Here is a 22377-nt window from a genome sequence, read left to right as displayed (position 1 = left end):
TGGTATGCATGCAAAATAGGAGCACGTTCACACTGGTCATTATACAGACGAAACCTAAGGCAGAAATAAAAATGAACATAGACCCTGTTGTAAGTAAATAAGTAATAGCAATAGTGCATATAAATAACATAGGGTACTTAAACACAGTTTTTGATTAAAAAAAAAAGCGTAAAAGCTATCCCACCAGCGTCCAGGTGTACCCAAATCGGGAAGGTCTTTAGGACTCCCTCAATTTGGGTACACCTTAATGTTGGTGAGATGACTTTTACGCTTTTTTAAAAAAAATCCAAAATGGTGTTTGGTAAGTACCCTATGTTATTTATATGCACTATTGCTATTACTTACAACAGGGTATATGTTCACTTTATGTAGAAAAGTGACAGCTTTACTGAGCTTCAAGCGTTAATGCCTTTGGTATCTTATTCTTGGTGCTTATTTTGCATTTGCCTATCACAGACTGGCACTAAAGAGTCAAATGGGCTGAACTATGGCATTACGCAAGAAGTACAATAATAGAATAAATGCCAAATAGACAAAGCAATAAGTGCCTCCTTAGTGCCAATTTGCCATTCAATGCCACTTTAGAGCCCTTTAATCCAGTGGATACTGGAAACCCATTTTCCATTCATTGCTTTTTTAGCATCTTCTACCCCAGAAGCGCACAAAAAATGCAGTTAAAAGGGAACCTGACAGCTGATACAGTGGCTGTGGATCAGGCAGAATGTATGATTTCAGCCATATACAGTATGTTTGACTCTGATTCGCTGTGGCATTTCAGAATAAAATATATTCTAAGAGGTGGGTCCCTGGCCAGCTTACCCCACCCACTGCCAATGACTCCCATACACATCCACACAGGGAAAGACCCGCCACCCAAGGGGAGTGGGCAGGGAGAAGCCACTGGAGATCAACCTCTTCGACTAGTCTCCCGTGTGTCTTGTTACCTGCCAGCTTTTAAAGCCTATCTTCCTCTGAAACGTCGCAGTGTTTTAAGAGTCAAACACACCTGGCTGATATCAAACCGCCAGTGACTGACATGCTGTCTGTGGATCGGGCAGCAGGTATTCACAGTCATGTTGCCTATAATGGCAATTGAGAACTAAAGAAGAACAGGACTGAATAGCATTAAAAGGGTGACAAAGGGCAAATGATTACTAACAAGGCACTGACTTCTGTGTGCATTTGTCATTTATTGTCCGACTTAGTTTTACTTAGTGCCAAAGTGACCCCATTAAATCTGAGAAGGGGATGGGACCCAGGGCCATGGGGGAATTCCCAGGAAGCATATGTGCTGTTGGGTACAGCATTGAAGAGGTCACTGTGCAGTGCTGCCTTTAGAATAGGATCCCACTGAGAGGACTTCTTTCTACAGTTCTGGCCCATTTGGTCCAAAATGACAGACAAGAACTTCTGGCCTACTGGGCTGCGATTGGCACCATTCTGTGTGGGGAGCATTGTGCCAACCTGGATCACAGTTTAGGAGACGAGGAGCTCTGCTCTAGGGATAAACATGACCTTTCCTATAAAAGTCTATTTCATCATCTCACTTTGCTGCTTGATCGCCACAGAAACCCAGCTGGGAAGTGCTGTCTTGCAGTGCTAGCTTCCATAGTGGGTCACACTATGTTCAGGTTAGAGCAGCCAACAGCACCGATCTTAGTAGGTTCCTGATCTGCTGATCATACAGTTATATCTGCCCCTTGTCACCTCTCCCTCCTTAAGCTCCGACCTCAGAGATAGCCATCACTTGCCGCCACTACTACTCACCTATGTGAGCTTCTTGGCCTTGTTATACAGAGAATCCACCACTTTGCTCATATTCTGAATGGTTTCCAGAGCAGCTTCGTATGTCTTATCTACAGGTGGTTCATCGAATATGATCAAGACTCCCTCTCCCTGATCTAGGATACCTGTACAGAAAATTAGGAAAAAAAAAAAAAGATTAAAACCTTCATCTAGACAAATAAGACATCCTGACCAGCTACTTTTCACCTGAGAGTTTGCTACAATTGTATCCAAGATCAAGAGAGCTTTTGCCTTTCTGCTCCAAGGCCTTCTTAAGCTCGCCTAAGGACCCCACATGGTCTGACAGTTGTACCGCTCCAAGCTCCCCACCTACCACTTTCCCAGGATTTAGAAAAACCCTTTCAAGCATTGTACAGGATTAGACATGGCCGCTTCTTCCAGCAATAGAGCCATACAAGTTCACAGGTTGCTCGTGGTACTGCAGATCAGCCCCGATCACTTCAGTTTTGCTGAGTTGCAATACCAGGACAGGAGTGGTGCTGTTCATGGAAGGAAGCAGCCATGTCTTTCTACCTGTACAACCCCTTTAAGGGCATCTTATGCCATTCTACCACTCCTGCCATAGCCATTGGCGAGTGATCTATCTGTACAGAGGATATTTTACTATACAATAAGGAAATAACTGCACTTTCTTCACTTTACATATTTCTAATGTATCACCCTTGGCCAAGTCAAGTGGATTTTCATGACTGAGTATCGGGTAACCACAGACATGCTGTTAATTACACTGACACTGTAAAATATACTGTAGTCAAACTGCTTTTTTTTTTTTTCTTTACCCGAAGAGTAACCCAACAATTAGGAAAGGGCTAAGCTCCTTACATAACACGTATTTAAATGGCCTGCAGGGAGCGCTCATCTCCTTGATCCCTTATCTGTAGACTGCAGGCTGCTCTCGGAGCCTCCGCTAATCCTCCGCACGGATGTGCTAATAAATTCTGCCCAGATGGCTGTGAACATCTTATTTAGACTAAATGTACCAACATATTAAACTCTTCCCCGGCAGGCACCGCCTGGCATGCGGGAAAACAAGAGAATGTCATACATAAAGCTGGAAGTCATGTACTAGCATTCTGGGTGTACTTCGGATGCTCACCGTGAAATTTCTTGTCTAGGATCATCTGGGAGAGTTTTCGTTCTACCTCCGGCTACAGGGAGAAAAGAGACAGCATTTACAGGTGTGACCTGTGACGTTTTGACAAAGTGTAGGATGGCATAACCCAAGATGGGCTGCTAAAAAGAGAGTGAACCTGTATATATTGGTCAGTGACAGATACTGGATTTGGATCAGTAAATCCATCTGCAAAATTTTGGGGTGACCTACGAGTTCCTGGTTATGGAGCAGCTGGAAGCTCACATGTATGCATGATTTCAGCTACTAAAGAGTGTATATAGTCAGAAAATGTGTACCCCAGTCCTAAATTGTGTGCAAAGGAGACCCTATACATTTCCCATCTGTCCCCAAATGTCTTATCATGTATGTTAATAGAGGAGTCCACTAGACATTTATCATAAGAAGGGTCCAGCATTTTACATGGGAACTGCACCTTTGTTCACCCGATGCACAGCCACCCCCTGCACACTAGATATGAAATCCCATGTCTGCGTGTTTAGTGCTAAATGGCACCCTAACCTCCCCACGTTTTCCTGTAAGACAACGCATGCTTTAGGGGACGTTGGGGGCAATCATTGGCCAGAAGGCTGGGTCATAGGGGAGGGGGCACTGTCCTTTTAGTTAGATTCCATAGGATGTAGCAGGGGTAGGTCAGCAATTTTGCAACCAGAAAAAAGCCTCATACTATCTACAGCAACTATTAATGACAGCTACTGGTGTTTCAATGGTGTAAAAGCTCATGACAGGTTAAGGTGAAGCCTGAATTTGGCCAATTTCGTGGTATTTCACCTCCTGCACAGCAGCATCATACGCAGCCCTCGACATCATACGCTTCCATTATAGTATTTGGGAGAAACAGTCAAAGGAGCATCCTTCTCCAGTTCTCTGCATGTCCTGCTCACTACAAATCTGCTCTCAAAGTGAACTGGACCCTTTATTTGGGATCCTTTGGACTCTGACAGATATGTCATCTGAATGCGTCTATTAGGAGGCACGGGCAAATGTAATCTCCCATTGTATCTAATGGACTCGAAAATCTGTGAAACTGCTGGTCTCTAGCCAAAGACTAGCCATCGCACCTCCCCAACAAATTAGATGAAAAACTGTCAAATGTTTCAAGCTTGGGCAGAATGAATACAGTCAGGCTCCCCCGCTACATAAAGCTAGCTTTAGGCGGAGTTCACACGATGCGGTTTTAATGCGCTTCCGAGGCGGTTTTTAGGTAATAGGTCTGCCATGTAGAGCAATGATAATCCGCATGTGCTGTGCACATGATGCAGAAATTTCCGCTGTGGATTCATTGCAGCACAAACCGCAGCACAACCAATTCAGGTGCGATTTTGCTGCGAAATCACGCCCATTGACTTGCATTGAATAACAGCAAACCCGCATATAAAGTATCTATACACGCGGATTTGCTGCGTTTCAATGTAAATCAATAGGCGCAAAATCGCGCCACGGCTGGTACCCGCGTCGGGAGAGGAGGCTGCAACTCCTCTCATCCGACCGCTGCTCTGGCTGATAACAGTGAGAGCAAAATGGATGGGAGAAGCAGCAGTCTGCACCTCCCAGCCCGCGTGCCAGCAGCAGTTAAAAAACCCCAAAACTTTATACTCACCTGTCCGGCGCCCCCCCGTGGTCATCCTCTGTGATGTCATCTCTTCCAGGACCTGCGGTGACGTCACTGAACGCCTGATGATCACGTGACGACAGCGATCACCTGATGGTCGCGTGACCATCAGGTGGTCAGTGCTGGCAGCAATCAGTTGATGGTCACGTGACCATCAGCTGATTGCTGAAGCTGGTAATCAGGTGATCGGTCATGAGACTGATCAGCTGATGCTTACCGTGGGAACTTTCGGAAGAATGTTCCCACAGTCTCTAAGCTCACCGGGGCTCATCAGTTGATGAACCCCAGAGCAGCACTGAATACTTGACAGGGGGTGATTTTACACCTCTGTCAGTATACCAGTATACAGTGCTGTATTCTACAGCTGTGACATCAGTGATGGCCGTGCGACAGTTGTGATCGTGGACTACGTCGTTGACGGCGGACAGGTGAGGGATATTGGTTTTTTTAGGGGTTTTTTTTTGCAGGAGATCGAGGGCTTCGCGGAGGCTTGTAATAAAAAAATTGTAGAAGTGTGTTTTTTATTTCATTAAAATACTCGGCCAGAATAAAGTCTTTTATTGAAAAAGCGGCGACCATTTAGACACGCGGTTAGTAATGGGGGCGTCTTATAGATGCCCTCCATTACTAACCTGGGTTTCACGTCAGCCGCCAATACAAGGCTGACGTGAATCCCAACCCCATTACCCCCTGCCACCGCTACAAGGCAGTGTGGAAGAGCGAGGCTAAGCGCCAGTCCATTTCTGGGACTGCTGAGGGGTGATATTAATAGCTGCGGAGGGGGCTAGTATTCATGGCCCCTTCCATGGCTATTAACATAAGCCCGCAGCTGTCTAGTTTAGCCTTTGCTGGCTAGATTTAATAGGGGGACCACATGTGAATTTTTTTCTGGAGTCCCCCTGTAATCTAGCCAGTAAAGGCTAAACAGCTGTGGGCTGATATTAATAGCCAGAGAACATTGTTGGCTAATGGCCCCTTCCGCGGCTACTAATATCATCCCCCTGTTGGTTAGAAAAATGACGCGGGAGCCCATGCCATTTTTTTTTTTTTTTTTTTAAATTTTAGGTTTTGTGCCCATAATTTAGACGTAGCACCGCAAATTTTTGCTGCGTCCAAAACGTTGCATTCTATTGAACGCGGTAAATCCACATGTGTTCACTGAACCATGTGGATTTACCCAATTCAATAATTTCTAGTGGTCAAATTTCTGTTGCGGAGACTAGCGACTCCACGAGAGAATTTGACATGCTGCGGTCCTGAAAGACGCGCCGCATGTCAGTGTCCGCGGGTGATTCGCAGCCTCAGATGCACGCATAGCGGACATGTGATTTCTAGAGATCCCATCCACTATAACGTAACACTTGGGCGCTGCGGTTTTGATGCTGTATAAACACGCAGCGTCAAACCTGCAGCGGCTCCTGACCGTGGCCATGTACCCAAACTCACCCGAAGCACGTCAACTTCTGTAGCGGACACGCTAGTCTCCGCTGCAGATTTTGACCAATTGAAGTGTCATTATATACGATGGATTCACATGTACCGACAACAAAAGTGCAGCATTAGAACTCTGCATTTTGGACGCAACATAATTTTATAATAATTTGTTTTATTTTTATAGCGCCAACATATTAAGCAGCACTTTACAAATTTTAGGGAGGACTTATACAGACAATACAGAATAACCATATTTCATATCGAAAGGAGTGAGGGCCCTGTTCGCAAGCTTACAGTCTATGAGGAAATGGGGGAGACACAAAAGGTAGAATGAACATATATTGTATAATGCAGCCTTGATATACTAAATAGGATAAATAATACATGGACTGGTCGCCTGCCAGTATGTGTGCAGTCCTGATCGAAGCTATTATGTGCATGGTTGGTATGAACCTGAAATTGAAGAAGATTTTAATATGGGGGAAAACTGGGACGGACAGATAGTGTGTGGGGGTGACACGCCAGTCTAAAGAAATTCGTTTTTAGGGTCCGCTTGAAACTGTGGGTATTGGGAATTAATCGAACTGTCCTGGGTAGTGCATTCCAAAGAATTGGCGCAGCACGCGAGAAATCTTGGAGACGGGAGTCGGAAGTTCGGATTATGGAGGATTTTAGTTTTAAGTCACTGGCAGACCGGAGGGCACCGATAGGGTGGTAGACAGAGACAAGGGAGGAGATGCAGGGGGGTGCTGAAGCATGGAGCGCTTTGTGGGTAAGCGTGATAAGTTTAAATTGAACTCTATATTGGATGGGTAACCAATGCAATGACTGGCACAGGGAAGAGGCATCAGTGTAGCGGTTGGCGAGGAATATGATCCTGGCTGCTGCGTTAAGGACGGATTGGAGAGGGGAGAGTTTAGTAAGAGGGAGCCCGATAAGTAGAGAGTTGCAGTAGTCCAGACGGGAATGAATAAGAGCTATGGTAAGAGTTTTTGCCGAGTCAAAGGGGAGAAAGTCCTCATTCTTGAGATGTTTTTAAGGTGTAGATGACATGAACGAGCGAGTGATTTGATGTGAGGAGTGAAGGAAAGATCTGAGTCAAAAATGACCCCAAGACAGCGGGCTTGTTGCTGGGGAGTAATAGTTGAGCCACAAACGGAAATGGCAATATCGGGCACAGGTAGGTTAGTGGAGGAAGGAAAGACGAGTAGTTCAGTTTTTGACAGATTCAGTTTTAGGTAGAGGGAGGACATAATGTTAGACACAGCAGAAAGACAATCACTGGTCTTTTGTAGTAATGCAGGGGTGATGTCTGGAGCAGAGGTGTAAAATTGGGTGTCATCAGCATAGAGATGGTACTGAAAACCAAATCTACTGATTGTTTGTCCAATGGGAGCGGTGTATAAGGAGAAAAGAAGGGGGCCTAGGACTGATCCTTGAGGAACCCCGACAGTAAGGGGAAGTAGGGAGGAGGAGGAGCCGGCAAAAGACACAGAGAAGGAGCGGTCAGAGAGATAGGAGAACCAGGAGAGAACAGTGTCCTTGAGGCCAATAGTGCGGAGCATAGTGAGGAGGAGCTGGTGATCCACTGTGTCGAATGCTGCAGAGAGATCCAGGAGAATCAGCAGGGAGTAGTGACCATTAGATTTAGCTGTTAGTAAATCATTAGAGACTTTAATGAGGGCAGTTTCAGTAGAATGTAAAGAGCGGAAACCAGATTGTAAAGGGTCAAGAAGAGAGTTGTCTTGAGAGATAGCGGATTAGATGGGAATGGACCAGGCGTTGCAGGAGTTTAGAGATAAAGGGAAGATTGGTAACAGGTCTGTAGTTGGCCGTGCAGTTCTGGTCAAGGGATGGTTTTTTAAGTAATGGATGTATGCTGGCATGTTTAAAAGAAGAGGGAAAGATATCAGATGAGAGGGAGAGGTTGAAAATTTTAGTTAGGTGAATGGTGACAGCTGGAGCAAGGGACTGAAGGAGATGTGAGGGAATAGGGTCACTGGTGCAGGTGGTAGGGCGAGAAGATGCAAGGAGCCTGATCACTTCATCTTCCGTGACTGGTTCGAAGTCAGAAATACGTTGTGTCCAAAGCCCTGCTGAGTGCTGATCAGGGAGGGGGGACATAGGCGCTAACGAACCAGCTGTGAGATGTTAATTATTGCCAGGGAAAATGTTTGCCTAGTGACACATTCCCAGGCTAAAGAAAACAGCTTACAGCAGTCGCATAAATTACGTGAATAGAAATGCTAATGAAGATTGGGTGAATAGTACTAGCTGACACCCAGCTCTTTTGTTTGGTGATGTCAAGGTGTCAATCAGACCTTTTCATGACCAAACAAAGTAAAGAAACACACAAACACAGTGTAAACACTTTATTTGAAATACAACAGACCCATTATTTAATCATTTAAAAGATCCAATATACTCACCCCAGTTCTTATGGTAATCCAAGGGCTTAAGCAATGTCCCACCAACTTTACGTAGCTCCAAAAATCATTCACTGATGCTCAAAAACGCTTAAAAAACCACATCAAAAACGCATGTAAATCCGCGTGCGTTTTTTTGTGCCAGGGAGAGGCAAAAATGCTCAGGAAAATTCTGCTTCAATTCCTGAATGTGTGCACATACCCTTACACTGAAACACTATGGGGCATCATGAGCTATACAAAAGTCTGATAAGCGCCTCCATTCGGATTCTCCCTACACAGCTTGACTTGATTGGCATGCGAAAAAGGGGAACACACCTGCTAATCATGCCAAGTTAGGAGAAGCCAGAGAAAGCTTCTCCTCCTTTGCCTGGGTGGTTTATAGCCTTCGGTAATGAAGGAGCTGGTCTAGATTTCACATGCCTTCTTGTTTAGGCAGCATGATCAAAAGGAATAAGATGACAGACAAGCATGATGTCAAAATCTCTCAGTGAATCAGAGTACGACAAATATTTCTTACCTTTGACAGTTTGATGAGACTGGATATGTGATCAATCTACAAGGAAAAGCATAGAAAAAAAATTACATCCAAAAGCTCATGTAGCAACAGATCATATAGTGACCATCCCTTTTTGTTAAAAAAACAAAATAAACTGATTGCATGACATGTACCCACAATGATCGCCGTGCTGGTGTAGTGACTGGATGTTTATAACTTGACAGTCAGTAAATTTATTTTTAACTCATGTACCCTTCTGCACGCGCCATCAGACCTTGCTACGGGCACAGTGCAACGCACCATCAGACCTTGCTACGGGCACAGTGCAACGCACCATCAGACCTTGCTACGGGCACAGTGCAACGCACCATCAGACCTTGCTACGGGCACAGTGCAACGCACCATCAGACCTTGCTACGGGCACAGTGCAACGAGCCATCAGACCTTCATATGTGCCCTTGGTTAAAGAAGGGTCAAATACTGATAATGATGCCAAGTAGCAAGAAAATATTCACATTATAACTCACAAGGTTAAAAAGTAACTGATATATGCAAAATGTCCATATACTCAAAGTCTAAACAAATGGCAGCATATGGCTGGCTTTAGACCCCCTGTTATACATACTTTACTGTTGCAGAACCCAGAACTGAAGCGATATCTTAATAGAACAATATGGTGTCAGTTGAGTAAACCACATGTGGTGTGGCTCTTGTGTCCGTAATATGGATGTTCATTCTATCTATATGAAGGACATATTTGTTCACGCCGATATAATGGAAGACTATCACAGTAAACACATCTATCTTTACCGTCTCCCCAGAACTTACCTGTACCCTAGAAAAGGGCTCAATGACTCGAATAAGGTTCTGTTCCAACAGGTTGTCGTAGAGTTTAGCCAGGTGAGTGCTAATAATGGGGTCCTCCCGCAACTCTGCCTTGTAGTCTGTCAGTGCCTGTAGGATTTAGAAGATGTATCTGAGTTCTGCAGTCACTATTGCCACAGAGAAGGGATAACATGACTCATGACACAAGTCTTATACCCGGCTCTACACACAATGGCAGCTTTTACCTTCTCAAAATTGGCAAGGGAGCGGTTCTTGCTGGCCTGGGCCACACACTTCAGTGCTTCTGTCTGAAAGGCAAATACAGATCATTATTCCTTAGTTTCAAGACAGCTATTGAGCACAGTGGTATACAGATGACAGTCGTTATTTGTCATGTACATGGTGATATTACCGTACAGTAGAATTTGTGTCTCTAAAGATGCACAATATGGCATAGCCTATGATGAGTGACATCTACAAAGCATGGGGAGATATTCCATAGATCTGCTATTCCTACCAGGACAATCCCTGCCTTACTAGAGCATTGGGACATCATTAAGGACGTTTTCCAGCTTGGGATCCCCTAATGTGACAGAATGTAGAGCCAGACCAGTAGTGTACCATGCAAGGTCATTCATTTGACAAGCTGACAAGTAATGCTCCTCCAGCAGTCATAGCAGGGAAAATGTGTGGTCATCTGTGGTTTTGCCTGGTAATGACAGCGGATCACAAAAGTGGTGAGATAAGCCAGACTCCTTTGAGTTGTTTAGTTTGAAAGGCCCCTTTTATACGGTCTATTAAGCACAAGTTGCTTATGCTGCAGGGATCATTCACATTCAGCTCTTAGTTGTAGGGATCTTCTATGTATAAGCACTCATTTTCCTTGCATTATAGGGAGCTATTGAAATCAATGGGTCACTATTGTTTCAGTGGTCCCAGGAAGACAACGTAATGTTGAGTATTATGTAGACGGTAGTTAATAGACAGGGGGTGTAGTATGAAATGGTAACTTGTGAGTGTGATGGATTATTGGTTTAAAGAGGTTGTCCACTACATTTACATTGATGGCCATCAATGTCTGATCAGCCGGGATCAGACAACCAGCACCCCCGCCGATCAGCTGTCATTGGTGTCGGCGGCCACCAGTACTAACTTGCCAAGCTACTCCGTTAACTTGTAATGGCCTCCGCAGGGTGCTGCACATCCGCCTCCTATTGATTTGAATAAGAGGCGGATGTGCAGTAGCAATAATAACAGTAAATGATTGAAGGACCCCCCCACAGTACAATCACATTGTCAAGCGGCAGACTACTAACCTGTCGTCCAGCGTAACGGAGTGCCAGTTTCCCGCTAACCAAAGCCTGCACGTCTTCTGGTCTGTACGCGGAAGAAAAAAAATAATTCTAAAAACACTTTCTATGATTTCATGATTTCACATGAAAAATTAATGGCTCATCCCAAAATTACAGAAAATCCATTTTTCTCTAGCACCGATGCTGCTGAACAAACAGCACATCCTTGTATTCAGGATCTAGGCTTAAATGTATATACCAGCAAACTATACAGATACCAGCCTAGAACATCCAGCACATCTCGATCCACTGCCGTACTCATGACAACACTTCCAGCTTACGCATGTGGCTGGCGAGATCGGTCCAGAGGACATTACTTGAACATAAATATATCCATCCTTTAAACAGTGGACATTGGTTATCAAGATTCATCATGTTCATCCAAGTAATATAAAGACAGATCACAGGTCAGGAAGTGTTGTCATGACCTCATACAACTAGTTTCAGGCTTTACTTAAAACAGTATAGACACAATCAGGGGCATTTTTTACTTAAATGCATGTATTTAGGCTAAATCATTTATACACTTGGGTTTAATTAAAATTTTCGCATCGTTTGGCTTTTACAAGCCGTTTCCCTGCACATTGCAAGCTGTAAAATTAGTTAACTCCGAATCCATCAGCGAGCTCGTTCTGATGAGAGATAACTTATCTGTCTCTTTCTGAGCTCAGTTCACCTGATTTATGACCATATCAAACCTGAGCTGAACTGAACTGCGTGATAACAAGAGCTCAGAAGAACAAAAAAAACCTGATGTAGAGTTACAAACTCTCAGAACGAGCTCACTGATGGAAAAACATTTGATTTTAAAAAAATAAATAAATTAAATTTATAAAGATTTTCACAAAGGTAAAATCAAACAAAGAAAAAACAAAAAAAACACAACAACCAGACAAACATTTGAGAAACACAGTTCTCCACCCCCCAACCTTAAGAAGCATTAAACATGAGTTATTTATACATCTCCGCTCTGCAAAACCACCATAATTAGATGAACAAATATTTGAACATAGTAACAATAGTCAATCCAATTACATATAACTTGTGGAAGTACTAATAACATTTTTATTAATTTTCAAAGAAGTTTAATTTGAGGTATCATATCAACGTAACTCAAAGCAAGCCGAGGCGAAATCTCCTCAGTTCCCAAGATGTCAAACCAGAGCCATCAATCCATAAACCCCATATCTTGTCAAATTGAGAGATAGCATCTCTTTTAAGGTACCATATTTTTCAGACTATAAGAAGCACTTTTTTCCTCCAAAATTTTGGAGGAAAGTGGGGGGGTTGCGTCTTATAGTCCGATATACATAAATACTGTGGCTGTGGGGGGAAGCGACAGCAGCCGCCTGCTGCAGCCTACACTGTGCCCGCTACTAAATAGCCGGCACACTGTGCCTGCAGTGCGGCTACTGGTATGTATGGCACCCTTCATCCCTATATATACATGGCCCCCCTCATCCTGGTATGCTTGGCACCCCGATCCCCGTTGCTCTGCACAAAAAAAAAAAACAATTATACTGTGTCCCGCTCTGTGCCGGAATAGTCACTGCTCCCCATGCTGGGACTGCATGCGTGGGGAGCAGTGACCATTCATTCTCCCTAATAGCGCGCACACTGTAGCCGCAGTGCGGCTACTGCTGCGCTTGGCGGTCAGTGTGCCCGCTATTAAAGACCATGAATATTCACCACACCCATGGTATAATTGTTTATTTTTTTTTTTCTGTGCAGTGCAACGGGGATCATGGGGTGCCAAGCATACCAGGATGGGGGGGGGGGGGGGGGGCATACATACTAGGAAGAGGCATGAGGGGGGCATACATACAGGGATGAAAGGTGCCATACATATCAGGAAAAGGAATGAAGGTGCCACACATACCAGGATGGGTGTGAAGGGGCGGGCCAAACATACCAGGATGAAGGGTGCCATACATACCAGGAAGAGGGATGAGGGGGGGGCATGCATACCAGGATGGGGGATTGGGGTGCCATGCATATCAGGATGGGGATGAGGGCCACGTATAACTGGAAGAAGGGGGCCATGTATACCAGGATGGGGGGACATTACCCCTATAACAGTGTCATCAGCAGAGCCCCTCCCCCTTAACAGGGCATCATGGTCACATTTTTTGCTTAATTTTTTTTTTCTATTATCCTCCTCTAAAACCTAGGTGCGTCTTATAGTCCGAAAAATACGGTATATGCCCTTTTCCAAATTTACTAGCCAGTTAACTTTATCAATTAAATTCTGATTCCATAGGCTCCTGATCTGCTATCCATTTTTAAGCTATCAATTTTCTTGCCATATATAACATATGTGCCGCCGCAATTTTGCCGTACTCATCTATAGTCAGATCTTCAACATATCCCAGTATAGGATTCTCACTTAAATTAAAGAAAAATTCCCCTGAAAGGATCTATATCATATATAATAATCCGCCCAAAATGTAAAAAATGTAAAATCCTAAAAACAATATTACTGAAGAAAGATATTTGTTTAATGTGTGATGATGAAATGCTACAGGAATGTTTCCCCAAAGCAGCACCACTCCTATCCATGTTCTGAGTCTGGTACTGCACCCACAGTCCATGGACAAGTGTGGCACTGTTTCTGGGGATAAAACGGATTTCTTTCAAATCTCACAATTTTTATTTTATTTTTTTAAAGCGATGCTTACGTGTTCAACATGATCTTGCAGAGCAGCATGTATTTAAGAGCTGTAATAGCTCTGGGACTGTCAATGGAGTCATAGCCCTCAAATGCCTCATAGAAATAGGAGTAGGCCGTTTTCCAGTCCTTCTCCTCCGCTGCATGGATTATACCTGAAATTGATGCAAGGTGCAGTAAATGGTTTGTTAGTTACATAACAGTAATAGGTTTTAGCATCGGTAATGTCAATACATCTAAATGTATGCCAGTAGGAAAATATACAGAAAATCTGTATATAGCACCAAAAGCAATAGTGTTAATAAAAAGTAATGCCAGTGACAGACCTGACTGCATGTCCAGTGCAGCTTGGAGCTTGGGTGGGCAATAGATGGCATTGGCTGTAGTACGGGCAGACGTCAGGGCGGCTCTGGCTTTGGGTAAGTTGCTAAGGGCATGGTAGGTTTTGCTCTCCAGGAGTTGAACCTCCACCAGTAGGGCTTTGTCATCCATCTTTTTCAGTTCTCGTAGAAGTTGTGAACCTAGCAGCAGAGAAAGTTGGATTAAATTACAAGGACGGAGGCTGGTCAGAACTAATAGGTGAACATTAGGGATGTGTAAGAATACAAAGGGCCAGCTTCATCACACCGATCTTGATGAGGGGGCAGGGTGAAGTTAGGGAGCTTGTTTTATTAAGAAGTAATACCTCTTAAACAATCCGACAAGGTGCAAAGTGGCGTGCTCCTCCATATGCAACTTGCCAGAAACCTTACTCCAGTCAGGGGCTGGAATAAGATTTGTCGTGTAAGTAACATCATGCCTCATCCTCCAACCAGCTCGGCCCACTTTGTCGGAGCTGGGCAAAAATGGCATAAAAACGCAAAATTTCGCAAACTTTTAGGGCAGCCTTACACAAAAAAATGCAACTTTTCAAAGTTTTGTAAAAGAAAAAAAAAGGCTTGATGAATCAGGAGCCAGAGTGCTTTCCTGTGAGGTATCAAAGTAAAAGCTGAAGATTTATATAAAGGGGTTTTCCCATCTCACGATCCGCAGGATATTACACACCTTTGGCTCCCAACACCATCTTAACAATAGAGCCCCTCATGTACCGAGGTGGGACCTGCAGGTATCAGACATTTATGACATTGCCCAAGGAAAAAAAAAAAATCAGGTAATTGGAGTAAGGTTCTAGAATTTCAGCAAAGCAATGGCACATTAGAATTATTTTGATAAAATGACTAACAGGAAAAGTTATCATTTACACAATGTAAATGTCCCATTGCATCGTCATTTCTCACCACATAGTCCCAGAGACATGGAGGCTTCAGAGCCTGAATGATGCATTGTAACCCGATAAGAGGAGAAATGCTGCCACCTGCTGGCAAACGTACCTAATTGCAATGCCTCTTGGTAACGTTTAGTGTCAAAGTAGAGAGACACGAGTCGAGCCTAGGAGAAAACACCAGACAGTGAGCGACTGCAAGAATGGAAGACTGATATTATTCAAGCTACTGGGTGATCCTATTGTGGGATCTGGTCATAAGATGCAGACACCTAAGGCTTATACGGTAAGCACATCTACGTTTATATACTCGCACACCATATAAAGGGAACAGACCCATTTTTCGCTTACCTCCAGTGCCTGGCGCAGAAAAGTTCTCTTCTCAGCCTTGGCCCATTCAATGCATTCCAAGCACAGCTCCACCTGAAGGACATGATACAACCAGATGAAATGCTAGAACTGGGGGGATGGGTCCCATTTCTATATATCACCAGCATATGACAGTAGAATATATGACGGAGGTCACTTATTTCGATGGCGGGCATAAAATACTACATTTTCTCTTGCAGAATCTGACATACAGCCAGCCGGCTTTTGCTTAGTGTTGGGAGTTTTCTGTACCAGACTCTGTATGATCAGGACTGGTCATGAGGAGTATGGATGCTCATGTCTGTCTGGGATCCAACATGCAGGACCCTTTTTCTCCCACCAGAGCATTAAGCGAAGTCTGTTGTACTTGGTTGCAACTTATCTCTGGTCTCTGTGACACTGAACTAACAAAAGCAACATTATACGCCCACAGCTTGCTATAGCGTTTTCAGGAAATCCTAAATCACCATGCGCTCACCTCCTGTCCAGTTGCAGCTTCCATGTCCAAGAACAAATCCAGGAGAGATCTCACAAGACGGGCGGCTTTGGCCTTACTAATGGAGTTCAGGAAGGGGCGCACGTATTTCAGAAGACCACCGAGCTCTGAAACAAAACGAGACAATGAAGTTAGAAGGGTAGAAGATCCCCTCTCCCCCCTAATCTTTATCCTCACTCTTTAGCCCTTCCTTCGCTGTATTCAGTCCAACCCAGATGATACTATGGTTCTAAAGATTCAAAATATCCCTTACAAAATTGCAACCTATACAGATGACCTGTTATTCTTCATAACTAACCCGATTGCATCTCACCCTGGCTTGATGTTGGAATTTAAGATATGCATTTTTGTCTAATTTTAAAAATCAACTTAACTAAGTCAGAGGCTTTGAATATAAATCTCCCTTTGAAATTAGTTTCCTCATTACAGAACTCATTCAAATTTGGTTGGTCATCTCAGTCCCTGAAATATTTCGGCATTCTCCTCTCCGCTGATATTAATTCCATCTTCAAACTTCATTTCTTACCATTGTTAGAGAACATTAAAGATGATTGTTTAAAATGGTCTAAACTTTGCTTGGTTTGGCAGATGTGAAATTTTTAAAATGAACGTCCTTCCTCGTATATATCTCTTTCAAACTCTCCCCATGAAAATCCCTAGATCCTTTTTTAAATCTATCGTGTCCTTGCAAATAGGTTTCATGAGCTAACAAACCAGCTAGCCTCCAGCGTTCCCCTCTATATAGACCAAAAAGTCGGGGAGGCTTGTGCCTCCCGGATGTAAAAACATCCTATTTATCTGCTCATATGTCTAGAGTTATAGATTGGTGTAGGCATGCCTCGGTGAAGCTATGGGTACAAATAGAACAAAGCTTCTCAGAGGCCACTTTAGCTGCTCTCCCCTGGGTACCCTTCATTTCCCAATCTTAACTGAAATCTCATCTTACAATTAGTGTTACACTCCACTGCTGCTCCAGACCAGAGATATGCAAACTTCTCCTTCCCATTCCATCTCCTTTATCGCCTATTATCGGCTCTACGGACTTCTCCCCTGGTTTGTCAGATCCTGTTTTAAGACTGGATCTCTTGAGTTAAGGTTTAGGGCTTTCCAGATAATGATTGGCCTTCTTCAGAGGCGCTTCAAGCTATTACTGATCCCTTACCACATGGCGTTCTCTTCAACTGCGTCACTTTGTTCACTCCCTTCCAAATTCCGCTCAATATACACAAATCCCTTCCACATTTGAAAATCTTTGCCTGGGTAAGGGGGTGATTCGTCATGCACTTTCCTCCGTACACACAATGCTAACTAACCCAATAGATCAGCCTCCTCCCAGATTCTTAACAAAATGGGAAGAGGACTTGGGTATCGCTCTCTCCATGGAACAAGGGGAAAAGCTGCTGTCCTCAGCGCATAAATCTTCCATAAGTTCTCTGCTTCAGGAAGATAGCTTCAAACTTCTTTCAAGATGGTACAGGGTCCTGGTTAAGTTAAACAAAATGTTCCCCTCTATTGACCCTAAGTGTTGAAGATGTGGATCAGGCGAGGGAGATTTCCTTCATATCTTCTGGTCCTGTCCGGTTTTACAACCGTCCTGGACTAAAGTGAAAAGCATTAGCAGGTCGATTACAGGCATTTCATCTGAAATGGGTCCTGAATAGTGTTGAGCATTCCGATACTGTAATATCGGGTATCGGCCGATATTCGCGGTATCGGAATTCCGATACTTAATTCCGATACTTTTACAATATCGGATACCGGAATCGGAAGTTCCCATAATGCCTGCGCTCTGCAGTGTCTGTGAAGGATGACAAGTTGGATGGCAGCGCTCAGCTGAGATCCAGCCTGTCATCAGAATGCCATCCCAGCGTGGGAGAATTCTCCTGATTGTTTAAAAGCCGGCGCGCGGTAAAAAGCCGCCGGCTTTTAAACAATCACACAGCCCCATACTGCTTCCCCGCAGCCTCCCACCCCGATCCTCCGCTCCCCTCGCCACCTCCCATCCCAATCGTAAATTAGGACCGGGCGGGGAGCGCAGCACCAAGGAGCGAAGGACCCGGGCGGGGAAGCCGGCAGTGAAAATACTTCACCGCCGGCTTTCCCGTTCTGTGCTGCGCTTTCCCGCCGGTTATTTCAAATGAACAGCTGAGGTATCAGGTGATGCCGATCAGCTGTTCATTTGAAGTCGCTGCGGTGCCCTCAGAGGGTTCATGTGAGTTCATGCTTGACTGCATGAACTCACATGAACTTTCCCACGGCCGCACAGGTCAGCCTCACCTCCCAGACCCGTCATGATTAGTGTGTGTGCGGGGTGTGTGTGCGGGGTGTGTGTGCGGGGTGTGTGTGCGGGGTGTGTGTGCGGGGTGTGTGTGCGGGGTGTGTGTGCGGGGTGTGTGTGCGTGCAGGCAGACATAGGCCGATGTGACACTACTACTCCCATCGGCCTATGTCTGTCCCCCGTCCACTCGTGCCAGCAGGATCAGCTCGATGGGAGCAGTAGTTCCCATCAGCCTGATCCTGCTATTTAAATTGCCCTACTGTGTCCCCAATAAATGTTAAATACATGTCATTGGTGGCCAGTGGTTACCTAAAAGAAATTAGTTCATACATTACCTGTCCCCGCCGATCGCCACCTAAAATAAAGTAAAAAATAAAAAACTACACCTATACTCACCTAGACACCTAATTCCCCGAAGCCATCGATCTCCTGTAATAAAATATAAAATAATAAACCACAACCTTATCCTTACCCCTCCGGAGTAGTCCACGAGTGTCCCACGAAGATCTCCAGTTCAGAGCAGCCACATAGAATGTGACCACTCTGAACCGCTGCCGCCGCTAGAATGACGGGGCCGTAAAGCAGCCCCGTCACTGCATAAGCGGGTTCACCGGAGTTCAGGCAGCGCTGCTCCGGTTAGCTCCTTTACGGCCCTGCTGTATCGTGAGAAATTCCCACGGTACAGCAGTGCCGTAAAGGAGGTCTCCGGAGCTGCGCTGCCTGAATGCACTCCGGTGACCTCAGTCAGTGGCTCCCGCTGCCGGGAGCGGACGTGTTCCCGGCAGCGTGAGCTTACAGCAGCCATGCACAGCTGTCACCATCTCCAGATGTGACAGCTGTGCACGGGAGATCAGCGCAGGAACGTGGACAGGTAACTATTATTTTTAGTAAACTAAGAATTAAATAAAATTGTGTGTTTTATTTCAAATAAATTATTTTTTTCTGGGTGTAGTGTGTGTTTTTTCTTTTTAACACTTTGTAGGTTAGTAATGGGGGTGTCTTATAGACGCCCATCATTACTAACCTGGGCTTCATGGCAGCTGGCGCTGACATGAACCCCACCACTATTACCCCCTGCCACCGCACCAGGGCAGCGTGGAAGAGCGAGGCTAAGTGCCAGAATTGGCGCATCCTATGGATGCGCCATTTCTGGGGCGGCTGACGGCTGGTGTTTCTAGCCTGGGAGGGGGCCATTATTCATGGCACCCTTCCTGGGCTATTAATATCAGCCCCCAGCTGTCTGCCTAGCCTTTGCTAGCTATTAAAATAGGGGGGACCCCACGTCATTTTTTTGGGGGGGGGTCCCCCATTTTAATAGCTAGTAAAGGCTAGGTATTCAGCTGGGGGCTGATATTAGTAGCCTGGGAAGCTCCGTGGGTTTTACCCCCTTCCCAGGCTTCAAACATCTGCCCCAGCCGTCTGCTTAACCTCCGCTAGAGACTAAAATTATGGGGGATCCCACGCCATTTTTTTTTAAAATAAATCCTTTATTTTAACACTAAATGACATTTGAGGAGTTAATAAAGATGCAGTCCCTAAATTATTATTTATTTTTTAATTAATTTTTCCCAAAACTTTTGACGTGGGCTTCGCCATATTTTTGTATGCCAGCCAGGTACAGCATCCAGCTTCTATGAACGCGCCATTTTCCGGGGCGGCTGCAGACTGCAATTTTCAGCGGGGGGGGGGGCAGAAAGCTTGGGCCTCCCTGCGCTGCAGATTCCATCCCCCAGCTGCCTAGTTGTACCTGGCTGGACACAAAAATAGGGAGAAGCTCCACGTTTTGCTTTTTTAAATTATTTCATGAAATTCATGGAATAATTAAGAAAAAAAGGGCTTCCCTATATTGTTGTGTCCGGCCAGGTACAAATAGGCAGCTGGTGGTTGGGGGCAGCCCGTTCCTGCCTGCTGTACCTGGCTGGACCCAAATATAGTGCAAAGCCCCACGTCAATTTTTTTTTAATTATTTCAGGAAATTCATGAAATAATTAAAAAAAAATTATGTGGGGCTTCGCCCTATATTTGTGTCCAGTCAGGTACAGCAGGCAGGAACGGGCTGCCCCCAACCACCAGCTGCCTATTTGTACCTAGCCGGACACAACAATATAGGGAAGCCCTTTTTTTCTTAATTATTCCATGAATTTCATGAAATAATTAAAAAAAAAAAAATGCGTGGGGCTTCGCCCTATTTTTGTGCCCAGCCAGATACAACTAGGCAGCTGGGGGCTGGAATCCGCAGCGCAGGGAGACCCAAGCTTTCTGGGCCACCCCCGCTGCAAATTGCAGTCTGCAGCCGCCCCAGAAAATGGCGCGTTCATAGAAGCGCCATCTTCTGGCGCTGTACCCAACTCATCCAGGGCCCTGGTGCGGTGGCTCACTGGGTAATAAAGGGGTTAAGGCCAGCTTGGCATTATCAGCTGGCCCTAAGCCCGAAATTCATGGGGTCACGCCAATATTAGACATGACCACCATGAATTTCTAGTAAAGTATTTAAAAAAACACAACACCCAGAATAAAGTCCTTTAATTGAAATAAACACACAATTCTTTATTGTTCTAAATTAAACCATACTTACCATCACGCCCATTCCAGCTGAAGCCAACGATCTCCTGCAATAAAAGTAAAATAATAAAGCAACCTCATCCTTACCTTTCCATGGCTCCCATGACAGCTTCAGCTCTGCTACATCGAGATGACAGGCTGGACCGCAGAACGCTGCCATCCATCCTGTCATCCCGCAGACACTGAGAAGCGCAGGCATACTTCCACTCCTCAGTGTCTGGCTGTGACGGCATCCAGATGAGCCGAGGTCATGTCCAATGAACTCAGCTCACCTCATGTACGTCACTGACAGCGTGGGAAAATTCTCCTGACTTCAGCGTGAGAATTTTCCCACGCTGTCAGTGACGTGCATGAGGTGAGCTGAGTTCATTGGACATGACCTCACCTCATGTATGTCACTGACAGCGTGGGAGAATTCTCACGCTGAAGCGCTGAGTGCAGGAGAATTTTCCCACGCTGTCAGTGACGTACATGAGGTGAGCTGAGTTCATTGGACATGACCTCGGCTCATCTGGATGACGTCACAGAGACACTGAGGAGCGCAAGCATGCCTGCGCTTCTCAGTGTCTGCGGGATGACAGGCTGGATGGCAGCGTTCTGCTGCGGTCCAGCCTGTCATCTCGATGTAGCAGAGCTGGAGCTGTCCTGGGAACCATTGAAAGGTAAGGATGATGTTGCTTTATTATTTTTCTTTTATTGCAGGAGATCGTTGGCTTCAGCTGGAATGGGCGTGATGGTAAGTATGGTTTAATTTAGAACAATAAAGAATTGTGTGTTTATTTCAATTAAAGGACTTTATTCTGGGTGTTTGTGTTTTTCTTTAACTTTGACTATGGGGTTAGTAATGGGGGTGTCTTATAGACGCCTCTCCATTACTAACCTGGGCTTGATGTCATCTGGCATTATAAGCTGACATCAACCCCAGCCCTATTACCCCACTGCCACCGCTACAGGGCAGTGGGAAGAGCGAGGCTAAGTGCCAGAATTGGCGCATCCTATGGATGCGCCATTTCTGGGGCGGCTGACGGCTGGTGTTTCTAGCCTGGGAGGGGGCCAATATTCATGGCACCCTTCCTGGGCTATTAATATCAGCCCCCAGCTGTCTGCCTAGCCTGTGCTAGCTATTAAATTAGGGGGGACCCCACGTTAATTTTTTTGGGGGGTTCCCCCATTTTAATAGCTAGTAAAGGCTAGGTATTCAGCTGGAGGCTGATATTAGTAGCCTGGGAAGCTCCGTGGGTATTACCCCCTTCCCAGGCATCAAACATTTGCCCCAGCTGTCTGCTTAACCTCCGCTAGAGCCTAAAATTAAGGGGAACCCCACGCCATTTTTTTTTTAAATAAATCCTTTATTTTAACACTAAATGACAAGTACAGTAATCAACACTATTACTGTACTTCATATATATGTGACTGACATGTTTCTATCTATCTAATCTATGTGTGAAGCTCTATTCTGTCTGTTATAAATTGTCGGGTACCGCTGCTGAATTGCCGGCCGGCTTTCTTAAAGAGACGGTGCATGAAAACACTAATATTTTTTTAAATAAATCCTTTACACTAAATGACAAGTACAGTAAGCAACACTGTCACTGTACTTCTTATATATGTGGCTGACATGTTTCTATCTATCTAATCTATGTGTGAAGCTCTATTC

General features: G+C 45.0%; 1 protein-coding gene across 1 annotated transcript in view; it reads right to left on the bottom strand.

The window, feature by feature from the left end:
• PSMD11 (proteasome 26S subunit, non-ATPase 11) overlaps positions 1 to 22377 on the bottom strand; it is a 34661-nt gene that overhangs the window by 3120 nt on the left and 9164 nt on the right. Inside the window, exons 3-13 of the mRNA XM_073683169.1 lie at positions 15863 to 15987; positions 15367 to 15438; positions 15125 to 15182; positions 14081 to 14275; positions 13765 to 13909; positions 11051 to 11111; positions 9980 to 10042; positions 9738 to 9863; positions 8931 to 8966; positions 2903 to 2954; positions 1768 to 1910 (exon numbers count right to left, since the gene is read on the bottom strand). Of these exons, the coding sequence (XP_073539270.1) occupies positions 1768 to 1910; positions 2903 to 2954; positions 8931 to 8966; positions 9738 to 9863; positions 9980 to 10042; positions 11051 to 11111; positions 13765 to 13909; positions 14081 to 14275; positions 15125 to 15182; positions 15367 to 15438; positions 15863 to 15987 (1076 nt within the window). The remainder of the gene's footprint in view (positions 1 to 1767; positions 1911 to 2902; positions 2955 to 8930; positions 8967 to 9737; positions 9864 to 9979; positions 10043 to 11050; positions 11112 to 13764; positions 13910 to 14080; positions 14276 to 15124; positions 15183 to 15366; positions 15439 to 15862; positions 15988 to 22377) is intronic.

The sequence above is a fragment of the Phyllobates terribilis genome, unplaced genomic scaffold (assembly GCF_046119375.1).
Source record: "Phyllobates terribilis strain yellow unplaced genomic scaffold, ASM4611937v1 Scaffold_5__5_contigs__length_657084704, whole genome shotgun sequence".
Lineage (NCBI taxonomy): Eukaryota > Metazoa > Chordata > Amphibia > Anura > Dendrobatidae > Phyllobates > Phyllobates terribilis.
Note: the sequence above shows the minus strand (reverse complement) of the source record. Positions and strands in the feature narration are given on the sequence as shown.